The sequence below is a fragment of the Genypterus blacodes genome, unplaced genomic scaffold (genome assembly GCF_046128005.1).
Source record: "Genypterus blacodes isolate CSIRO-AG114 ecotype Tasmania unplaced genomic scaffold, CSIRO-AGI_Gbla_v1 ptg000053l_1, whole genome shotgun sequence".
Classification (NCBI taxonomy): domain Eukaryota; kingdom Metazoa; phylum Chordata; class Actinopteri; order Ophidiiformes; family Ophidiidae; genus Genypterus; species Genypterus blacodes.
This window is the reverse complement of record NW_027466865.1, coordinates 4,493,765-4,504,934: the sequence shown is the minus strand read 5'-3', so window position 1 is coordinate 4,504,934 and position 11,170 is coordinate 4,493,765. Positions and strand designations below refer to the sequence as shown.

At 49.1% G+C, this 11,170-nt stretch overlaps 1 protein-coding gene across 2 annotated transcripts; it reads left to right on the top strand.

Moving 5' to 3' along the window:
• The first annotated feature begins 309 nt into the window (after window positions 1-309).
• LOC143001280 (zinc finger protein 462-like) lies at window positions 310-11,111 on the top strand. 2 transcript variants are annotated; one of them, XR_012963694.1, is made up of 12 exons: window positions 310-409; window positions 969-1,027; window positions 1,109-6,201; window positions 6,294-6,544; window positions 6,790-6,908; window positions 7,030-7,155; window positions 7,252-7,495; window positions 7,878-8,020; window positions 8,119-8,342; window positions 8,868-9,993; window positions 10,108-10,419; window positions 10,722-11,111. XR_012963694.1 is itself a non-coding variant. In XM_076150785.1 (11 exons), exons 2-11 carry the CDS (start codon window positions 1,018-1,020, stop codon window positions 10,248-10,250), a joined length of 7,479 nt encoding a protein of 2,492 aa, XP_076006900.1. In that variant the 5' UTR covers window positions 310-409; window positions 969-1,017; the 3' UTR covers window positions 10,251-10,601. The 2 variants fall into 2 exon arrangements, 1 of the variants encoding a protein (XP_076006900.1); XM_076150785.1 differs by lacking the exon at window positions 10,722-11,111 and having other exon boundaries at window positions 10,108-10,601.
• Window positions 11,112-11,170: the final 59 nt, after the last annotated feature.

Below are 11,170 nucleotides of genomic sequence, written 5' to 3'. Positions count from 1 at the left end.
TTCTGTAGATTGGCAGAGTTGATAAGATTTTGAAGCAGGTTCGAATTTACTTTCTTTCACGCCATACATTTACGCAATATTTTAAAATATTCTAAATGAATTATTTAAAAAAGGTTTCATATTATTACTAGTTAATAGCATACATATATGAAAACTGACGTAGTCTTGTGTGGTCAATCAAGTTTGTTTTTTTAAATTAATGTATCGACGATCACTCGTCCTCTCTTGAAATGTCTTATTTTGAAATCTGAAACTACGGATATGGAGGTTTTTATTGTGTCAAAGAACGGAAAGACCGGAGCTGTTGTCGCGGGAAAATGGCGGAAATCTGCATCATTGTGGTCCTCACTTTTGCAGAGACATTGATTGAAAAGATTCCGTAAAGCTCCTCCCGCGTCGCTCCGTATGCGTGAGTATATGAACTGCGTGTGTGGAGCGTCTCAGCGTGTTGTCTTTGCCGACGTTTCCTTCTCGTGTGTTGCATCAATACACGTTAAAGTTTAGTCAATAGAAGGGGGTTGGGCACGAAGTTTTGTTCACTTTTGCGGTTCCAGGGTCACACTTGACATCGACGCGACTTGTTGACCTTTACTCTGGTGATATTCTAACCAGCTGCTCTGCTAGTTTCCCCCTAAACATACGAACAAGTGCTTGTGGTGGCAGATAGATGTGGTCAGCACGGGCAAAATCAAAGGGCTGAGTTCTTAACAGTGTATCAGTGTTGTTGTAGGGGATGATCAATAGTTAAATCAAGTTCAAACATAAACTAGTACAACTTCTGTCTTATGTCATCATAAAGAATTGCAGCCCGATCCCAAAAAGGCTCACGTCAACATCATTTGTATTGAACATATGATCCCTGTGTGTTTATAAGGAGTCCTTTGAATCTCTACTTTAACTATGATGAAGCAGACTTTTGTGTCAACCAAATGTGTTGTCGCTGATGTGCGTTTCATTGTGCCGTGCAGGTGTTACTTCAGGTGTCTGTCAGGCTCTGGCTGTACGGAGGCGTGGAAGATGCAGAAAGGTAAACACAGGCAATATCTGACATTCATCATCCGCTAAAGTTCCATATCTGATGTTGCAGATGTGTTACTCGCTCTCCTAGATTCGGCGCCCTCCATGCACCATCAAGCTGCCACACAGGATCCTCAGGTCCGGTCCTTCCAGTGCAGCCATTGTGTCCTCATCTTCAAATCCAAGCTCTTCCTTCTTGAACACCTCAACAATGTCCACGGCTTCAATGTGGATGCTGCCCTCACCAATGCTGGTTTAAAGTCGTCCAAGATTAGCAACGTACTCGAAGCTGGCGCTGATGCAGAGGATGGATTTGAATGCCGGCACTGTGATTTTAAAGCTCGTACTCGGGACAGTATTAATAAACATGAGGAAAACTGTCACAAAGATGCACCTCAGAAAGGCAAAGGCATCTCCAAAAGTCCAGAGACTGAAACTGGTTCCAGGTTAAAGGCGACAACCAACCAGCAAAAGGAAGAGACGGGAGAGAATGTTCCCTCCTGTTCGATTACATCTACCTCAAAAACCAAATGCACAACTACTACGACAAACAAAAATACCAAGCCGCCACAAAGCATCACTAAGTTTGACGCTGCATCGCCTGGATTAAATGTGAAACCTCCAAAGAGAGACGGCAGAAACGGAGTCATCATTTTGCGCGACTCTCGCTTAAAGTCCAGCCTGAGTCAGGATGGTGTGTTAAAGGTCGCCGCGTGTTCCAAAATCGACATCGCCAGGAAAGGAGACGCATCTCTGGAACAAGGCGACCAATTTTTGTTTACAAACCGATCACCATCGAAACCTGACAACACTGGGAAGAGAACCAGGAATGACATCTCAGCGAGTCCTACGAAAAGATCAAAGAGGGACGAAGAAGAAGCGAGCTATCTCACCAGGAGTAAAGTTGAAGAAGAAAGAAGGAAAGACGATCTGGTCAACAACGAGAACCACGCAGAGAACTCAAACGTTTACCTTTGTAAGCACTGTGATTACAGCGGCGTGGACCTCAGCGTCGCGTCTTCGCATTATCTCAACGTCCACCCCTACATCAGACTTACCTCCAAGTATATACGAGACCCAGATGATCACAGTGCTACATTCCGCTGCCTAGAGTGTCCGGCTGACTTTGTTACTGTAGCCAAACTTAAAAGACATTACACGGAAAACCATCCAGAGGCTCCAGATGTGTTCACAATGCAGCCAGACGAGTTTAGTTTGGGCTTCAGATGTTTCCTCTGTACATTCACTGCAAATGTACTGAAAGCCTTGAAAGAACATCACCAGAACGATCACCCGACACTGAATGTGGACGATCCCTTGATGTACTGCAGGTATTCTTCGAGCAACTCCAGAGAGGGGCCGCGCGAGGAAACATCTAGTCCCAATATGTCGGGCGGCGATTCTCACACGTCGAGCGAGGGAGTCAGGGATACGTCCTCGCCGCAACCCGCAGCCTCAAAAGACGGTGACGCGGCTTTGTATCAATGCAACCACTGCGGGTTCGGTCACAATTCAGTGGTTGTCATGTTTGTCCACTACCAGAGAAGCCACCCAGAAGAAACCGTGACCATAGACAAAATCAAACAATCTGCAAAGGCTAAGAGAGTGAAACAGTCCTGCGGAATGGACAGATCAGCAGATTCACCCGCACAGGACGCCGCCGATCCTCCCGAACTCGAGCAGACGCCTCCGTCCTCGCAAAAGGACGTGTCATTCATCAACCGTGAGCGCAGACGTGAAACAGCACACAGTCGGTCAGAGACGTCCAAAATTGAGGACCTGAACTCTCCAGGGGTCAAATGTAAAAGGAAAAAATCCTCTACTAGAGCGGCGTCCAAACAGCCCCCAGCAGAGGCCACGCCCCCCCTGGACTTGCAGGTGTTTTACTGCATGTTCTGCAGTTATTGCAGTAATAATGTCAAAAGCGTCATTGGACACCACAACGCCAAACATTTTGAGTTCTCGCTCATTTCCACGATGGAGGTGTTGAAGCACAGCGCGGAGGTGCAGAACGAGAAGCGCCAAGCACGGGCGGAGGCGTCTGTGAGCTCCACGTCCCCCGACTCTGGCAATCGCAAACAAGTGGAGCTGCGCGTCCACAAAGAGTCTCGAGGCGAAGGTGAGAGTGAAGACGAGGCGGCGGCGCTCAGCTTGAATCCTTACGGATGCCCGGAGAATTTGTTTTACTGCCAGAAGTGCAACTTTGCCAATGTGTCGGTAAAAGGACTCCTCAACCATCAGTCCAAAGCTCACCGCAACCTCATGTCCAGCACCGACCGCGTGCTCAGATACACAACTGTCCTCCGCGGAGAAATGGCGAAATTAAAACGCAGTCGTCTTCCTCTCCCTCTTATGAACAACGGCGACGAGATGAAGTTCTTCTGCCACCTTTGCAACTACAGGCAGAAGTCCGTCGGCGATATCGTGTTCCATTACAACAAAAGACATAAAGGATTCGAGGTTAATGCCGAAAAGATCCTCAAATATACTTCCACCGTGCACAAACGCACGAGCAAACGGCGTCTGAAGGCGAGAGCAGGCGAGGAGGACGGCTGCGGGGACATAGAGGATGAAGACACAGGAACACAGAGGGGATTGCCCCCCTCATCCTCAGCTGGAGCCCCAAAAAGCAGGTTGCTCCAGTGCTACAAATGCTCCTACTGCACCCAGCACGTGTATCTCCTGAGGAAGCATCTCCGGATTATGCACAAATCCAACCGCTGCTTCACCGACGTCCTGCGGCTGTGTTTCAGACAAGGAGCGCTGCCGCTGTCGTATCACTGTGACATGTGCGTGTTCTCTCACGAGGACGCGGCGGCCGTCCTTGAGCATTACCAGCGTCGACACCCGACGCGCAAAGTCAACCTCCAGTTTGTGAACACTCAGTTATACACGGGTACCACGGTAACCTCACATAAAAAGAAGAAGCGGCACGCGGAGGAGACCGACGACGATGACCCGTGTAGCCAAGCCGGACAGGATGACAGCAGAGGCTACCCGTGCAGGGCGTGTTCCTTCAAAGGCGGCTCGCTGCAGGCCATCGCCAGCCATTACCGCGCCGTCCACCCCTGGTCCGTGAAGGAAGACGGCTCGGTGCTAGACGTCATAACCAGCTGTCAGGTCGAAAAAAATGCTGACCTGTCCGACTCGCTGGATACCGACACAGTGGCTGTCAAGTTGGAAACGACACCCGTGGCGGTGGCGGCGCCTCACGAAACGTCCATTTCCACCAAGCTGTACAAGTGCCTTTACTGTTCGGCAGCTTTCAACAGTTCGCACGGTCGCGACGTTCACTGCGGTTTGAAACACAGAGAGGTCAAGGCCGAAAGCTCCGGCGTTCGACCCGACACGGTGGAGCGTGGGAGTTCCGTGCACGTCTACGCGTGTCCGCACTGCACCTACATAAACACCAATCACACCGGAGTCACCGCTCACATCCAAATGAAGCATCCGGCCGTCACGGAGCAGGACAGACCGGAAATGAAAAAGGTGCTGCTGTCCGACGTGGGCGAGCGCGTGACAGCCGCTCTGGATGGCGAGCTGAAGTGTAGCGGCTACCTGTGCAGCCTCTGCCCCGCCATCTCCGCCTCCACAAAGAAACTCAAGCTCCACTGCCACCGCGAGCACCGTTTGACCGTGCCGAGCATGCTCAAGGTGGAGAAAGACTCGGCCGCGACGAACCACCCGTCTATGCATCACGACACCCAGAGCTCGGCGCAGCGAGCCTTTTTCAAAAAGAAAACGTACGCAGTCATCAGATGCCCGTACTGCAAATTTGTTTGCAAAACCCAACTTGCCCTGAAGCAGCACATCCGCCTTCACCACGACGATACATCCGAGCTAAAGCATCAGTTCGGTGTATACAGTTGTGACCTGTGTCCTTACACGTCGTTACGGCCGCGGTTTCTCGGAAGCCATTACACTCAGAAACATGGAAGGGCTGCGTTCATGAAATATTATGCACCGATATTCTGGGAAGGCTCCAAGAAACCCAAACCCGAGCCTGTAACCGAGCAGCCTGCCGTCGCTCCTGAGACGTGTGACCCTCACGCGCCGGCAGCCAAAGGAAAGACGCTGATCTACAAGTGTCCACGCTGCACGTACGTGAACATCAGTCACCACGGGACGCTGACTCACTGCCAAATGATTCATCCCGCGTTCACGGCGCGGGCGGACGCACTCCAGACGGAGGAGGTACGGATGGCCGACATGATCGGCTGTATGAAAAGAAAATACGGGAAGTTGATATTTGGCGGCCACATGTGTAAGATGTGCCCGCTGATCTACCCGTCCTTGAAGAAGATGAAGCTCCACATTGAGCTGAACCATGGTGAGACTGCACCCAACGCACCCAAGCTGCCTCTGCAACATTCAGTCAGACTCAAAAAACAACTTCTGTCCAAGTATCGCGGCACTCGCTCGTTAATGCAGGGCGGCTTCTTCAAAAGCAAGAAATACGCAAGGATCGGGTGTGAATTTTGCAAGTACAGCTGCTCCACCAAAATCGCCCTGGATCGCCACATGCGCACTCACCACAAACCTGAAACCGCCGCTGCAGGCCACGTTTTGATTTACAAATGTTCCCAGTGTCCTTATTCGTCTTTAGTGAAACGCTTTCTTCGGACCCATTATACTGTCAGACATGGAAGGGCGTCTCCTTTCAAGTATTACGTGCAACAACGCGAACAACAGATCGAGATGCCAGAAGAGGCCGACCCACCCGCGGCGGGTGGGAAGGGTTCGCTCTATGAGTGTCGTCTTTGTGTCTACTCGTCCAGGTGTCGCAGGTACCTGTCGGGTCACTACAAACGGGTGCACAGGATCGGAGCGCATCACCCCATCAGACAGCAGCAGATCAGAGAGTGGGACGAAAACAAGACTGGCACCCCTGTTCAGGCCGAATCAGGCGTAAGTGTTCAATGCATCAAGTGTCCAGACTTATTCTACGATTCGCCACAGTTGCTTAGCGACCACTACAGTCAGGACCACAGCCTGGACCTGAGATCGGACTTCACCGTGTTGCCCGGCGTATCGGAGAAGGGCTCAGCCTTGTACGAGTGTGGCCACTGTGACGTCAAGATCAAAGGCTTGAGGAAGCTCCACGCCCATCTGAATGACCACAGAGAGGCCAACGTGAGGATGAGGACAAAGGTCACCGAGGAGGCGGAGGACCGATGGGTCAAAGTAAGAGACTACACGCCCTTCGAACTTCCGTAAAACTACACATTCAAATGAAGCACAAGCTGATAAATGCGATGTTGTTGTTTTCTTCCCAGGAAGCAGCGGCGGAGCTTGAGGCGGGAAAGACGACGCTGGAGGAAGCATCGGCAATTCCTACGTCGCCACCTTTTCCGTCCGCCTACGCGGAGGAGGCGGAGCCAACCCCCGGAGCAAAGGGCTTCCCCTGCATGATCTGTGGCCGGACCTTCATGTCCATGGTGGGTCTGCGCGTGCACGAGCGCAGCCACGAGGCCACGGACTCCCTGAAGAAGCTGGAAGCCCTCTCCACCCCGTCGTCAAGGCACATGTGAGCGCCGACAACGTCCATCAAGATGACAAATTAAGCTCCACATTTAGTATTGTTGAATATTCATGTTTCAGAGTCATTTGTCAGTGTAAAAACATCTTGACAATAGATCTATTAAGTAACACACTTTGATTCTTGAGCTTTGCAAATTCATTTTTCAAGCAAATGTATTGGATGACCAATTGCACTTTGGAGTGATTTGAAGTGTTTAAGTTGAGCAATTAATAGATTTTCTTCTCCAACAGCTTTGACAAATACATCATCATCAAATCTGGGAACGTCAAGCCGTTCCAGTGCAGCATCTGCCTCTATCGAACCAACCTGATGTGCTTATGGAAGAGTCACCTCATTAAAAAACATGAAGGTAAGCCACCGTCAAGCAAATCAACAATGTGTTTTCTGCACAAAATGATGATGATAAAGATGCATGTGAGGCTGTTGTGCTCTTCTGTCGTTCCGTGTTCGTGCTGCCGCTGAACACGCAGGCGTCTTCATGAACCCTGCAGAGGTTGGCCACCAAGAAGAAGAGACGCTTCAGGTGGCGGGGAAGGAATCCGTCTATTCAAAAGAGGAGTTTGGCTGCGTGACCCAGCCTGAGGAAGAATATGAAAGCAAGTTTTAAAAATGTGGTGCACAGTATCTATGTCACCAAATTAGCCTTTTGCTCCAGGCGGTAACAATAAGGTGGATGTGTTGTTCTCTAACAGGACCCTTCTACCTGGAGCCCCCAGACGTTCAGCGCCAGTTGAACCATTACAACTTGATAGCACAAGCAAACGCCTCAGCCAAAGCAGAGCTGCAGCAGGCCACGTTACCTGAGGACTGTGTTCTCTACTGTGAAATATGCAACTTCACCACCGAGCACCTCTCCAGTATTCGCCGGCACTATTTAAATCGCCACGGCAAGAAGCTGCTCCGATGTAAAGGCTGCAGCTTCGTCACCAGCTCGAGGTAAAGCGGCGTCCTCGGGCATCGTGTAGGAAACCAGACCTCCAGCTGTCATGGCTGCTTTGACCATAGCAGCTGCAGTTATAAGCACTGTTGCTTGACATCTGCTTAGGAAATCCTTTGTCACCTCTGCCATCAAATTCTGTAAGAGCAGTAGTCGTCATTTTAAAGTTGAGTTCTTTTCCAGGCTTGTTTTGTATTTATTTTCTATTGTGGGTTTTGTCGTCTGTGTGCAAGAAACAAATGATACAATATTATATAGAATATATGATATTATAGTAGCGGGAGACATCATCATCATCATCAAGCAGATTGTTTTTTGGATTGTCTTGTTTTTGTTAACATACTGTTCCTCCTCGTCATCCGATTCTTCTCCCCTCTTCAGGAAGGACCTTGAGCTGCACATGGAACGAGGTCACACCACCTTTAAAGCAGAACCTACGCACCAAAAGATCCTTCACTGTCCCCTGTGCCTCTACCAGACCAAGACCAGAAACAACATGATCGATCACATCGTTCTGCATCGCGGTACGTGGATACTCGCTCCGCGTTCTTACCGTTCGCTCTTTCTGCCGCGCCCCCCCCCCGACTCTGCTGACAGCGTTTCCCTCCTTCTCCTTTTTCAGAAGAGCGCGTGGTGCCGATGGAAGTGCGTCGGCCAAAGCTGTCCCGGTGCCTCCAGGGCGTCGTGTTCCGCTGTCACAAGTGCACCTTCGCCAGCGCCAGTGAGGAGAACCTGCGTCTGCACATGATGAAGCACGACGACATCAGACCTTACAAGTGCCGACTGTGCTACTTTGACTGCGCCACTCTTAGCAAATTAGAGGCCCACCTGTGTGATAAACATCAGGTGAGGATTTATCAACCTCCCCCCTGTGCATCGCTCGAATTCCTTCTGTTATTGAGTCTGAAGTTACACAGATTTGAACCTGTAGGGGCTTAAAGGAACTCTTTCAGCATGCAGTCAAATTTGGACGTGGTTGCAGTTATTTATTAATCTGCTGAGTGTTATTGGGGATCGCTGAGAGAGAATAATTGAGGATAAAATGATTGCTTGTGTGGATTTACTGCTGTGACCACAAACGCCACCAGACTCAATCGCATGAAATCTGTCAGTGGAAGTTCTTTAGGTATTTGTGGCACATTGATCACACATTGGTCAGTTCAAATCATGATCGCCACTTTTGCTTTTGTTGAATTGAAAAAATCACAGAAACATTCAAGATAAGTTCACACCGTCAATATTGCGCACATAGGAATAATAAGTTAAAGATATAATAAGATAAAGAATTGCTCATTTTATCTTAACTCACTTTTCAAGCAATGCCGTGCCGTGTATCAATCTAAACACATCTGTAATGTGTCCTGTCTGTAGGTCCTGAGGAATCATGAGCTAGTGGGACAGATCAACCTCGACCAGCAAGAGGAAAGACTGTTTGCCATGTCTGACACTGAAGAAAACATCCAGATTCAACTGCTGGAGGGGGAGTTGGAAGGTAAGGAGGAAGAGGAAATGACAAACCTGAATAATAAGCGCCCACATCAGGCACGGGCCGGAGGTGACATCGAGGAGAGCACCGCCATACAGGAGGAAGAAGAGCGTGGGAAGATGATGGGTGTGGAGGAGAGCGCAGGGACCAAGGACAAGAGCTCTGCTTCAGCTCCCCGAGGTGAGGACAATGTGAAGCCGAACAGCGTCGACCAACAGGAGCAGGGGCAGAGTGTGAAGAACCAAGCACACACCGAGAATGCAGTCCAACAAACTTTGGAGAAAGAAGGGAAAGTGAACATTAAGTTTGAGGATGAGGAAGTAACTTGCAACGGTGGAAAGGATCCTAAGAAAGAGAGGGACATGGATGAAGACCAAGCCCAACCCAGAAAAAGAGACGGCAAACCCGACATCATCAAACATCAGAAAGCTGAGATGGCCCAGGGTAGAAAGTTTAAGGTAGAGAAGAACATCGACACCAAAGCAGAAGATGACATACTGCGACACATCCTGTTGCTGGATGATGAGGGAAGCATTTCCTCAACCCCTAAAAAGTGGACTGAGGTAAAGGCTGAGGTAACGCCAACTGCTGTGAACAAGAGTCGCATTACTGTGACTATGAAGCCACCAGAGCGTCCCACAGCTGAGGGGGAACGACTCACCGCCACACACAACCATGAACACGTGAGCCACAAACAACCAAGTGAAGAGGTGACTTCAGGCGTCGTCCGGTCGACCAGAAAGAAGGGAAGAGCGCCACGGCAGGAGAACCACAGGGAGGAGCATGGCGCAGACCCTTACGGGGACATGCCAGTGCTGGAGAATGAGTACCTGAAGGAGGAAGCGCAGCCTGGCGAATGGTGCGAGAAGGACGGCGAGTGTGAAACGCCCCAACAGAGGCAGGACATGGCAGATGAGACGACCTGCAGAGACGGCAATGACCCGTGTAAAGGTCAGGAGAGTGAGGAAGGAGGGGAAAAAAAGGAAGCTAAGGCTTCATCTTTAATAAAAGGTAAGAAAGTAAAGGTCTGTTGCCATGGTTGGTCCTTCTGATGGTCCAGACGTGGCTGCGATTTGATGTCCTCATCCTTTTCAAACCCAATCTAACCTCACTCTCGTCCTTCAGGTGCACTCGCTGCCTCGGATGGAGACGCCAAAGCGCTCCACCGACCGGTCAAAGAGGAGAACCTGTTTACCTGCCAGCTTTGTGGGAGGAGCCTCATGGACGGCGCCCAGCTGGAGACTCACATTATGCGACATGGAATGTAATTTATGGAAATGATCTTGTTGTATCGTCTCTGTCACTTCCTTTGATGTCTATGATGGTTAACAGTTTGCTGTCTTATACTGTATGGAGGAGCTGAGTGCATTGTGTCGCTGCACAGGTGGAATCGGCATGCAGTCGTGATTTTTCTTTGGAAAGCCAGATGTTGATCCTGTGAGCTGCTACTTTATCTCTTCTTTTACTGTGTATTTCCATTTTATAAATTACTTTTCAATGTTTTTTGTAGAAACTTAATGTTATAATAATAAAATGTTTTAAATATGTTCTAATGACATTTCTCTTGTGATCAGATTTAGTATCACTGCTAATTTGTGAAAAATTGGAAAATTTAATTATGACTGAAGTTAAATAAATGTGTTTGACTGTATAATGTGTGACACATTTTCATTAGGATATTTGAGTTGTTCACGGTTGCTCTTGTGCTATTATTAGTGTATTTCATGTTTTTTTTGTAGTTTCTTGCTAGAGCTATAAATCAGGAGCAACATGTGGTGAAAACTTAAACACCATGAGCCACAGTCACGTCACACACTGAGCCGTGGTCCCTGGTCTGGTCTGGTGTAATGCAGTGATGTGGAACAGCCTCGTAACCGCCGCCTGTTGTAAAGGTATTTGTTGCCTTCAGGTGCTGATGGAAATTCCAAGTAGATGTCGGCGCTTTTGGGGTAATGCGTGAAATCCAGCCACAGAATGCTATATTTTACATCTCCCAAATTGTTCATCGACGTTAAACCTGATGTGAATATTACTGATAATTCCTGTGACATTCCACAAATGAAAGATTGTCCACCGGATTTTTAACTGTACGTCACCAGCCATTAGAGATTCATTTTCTAACCTTTTGTTTCAGGTTTTATGTAATTATCGCCACTGAAAGGCAAGCGAAACCCCAACAAAGCCTCGT

Bases quoted from the DNA above. Each gene is read 5' to 3' on its own strand.
- LOC143001280 (XM_076150785.1), top strand. The intron at 6,202-6,293 runs GTAAGAGACTAC...TTTTCTTCCCAG, and splicing joins CGGAGGACCGATGGGTCAAA to GAAGCAGCGGCGGAGCTTGA. The intron at 7,496-7,877 runs GTAAAGCGGCGT...TCCCCTCTTCAG, and splicing joins AGCTTCGTCACCAGCTCGAG to GAAGGACCTTGAGCTGCACA.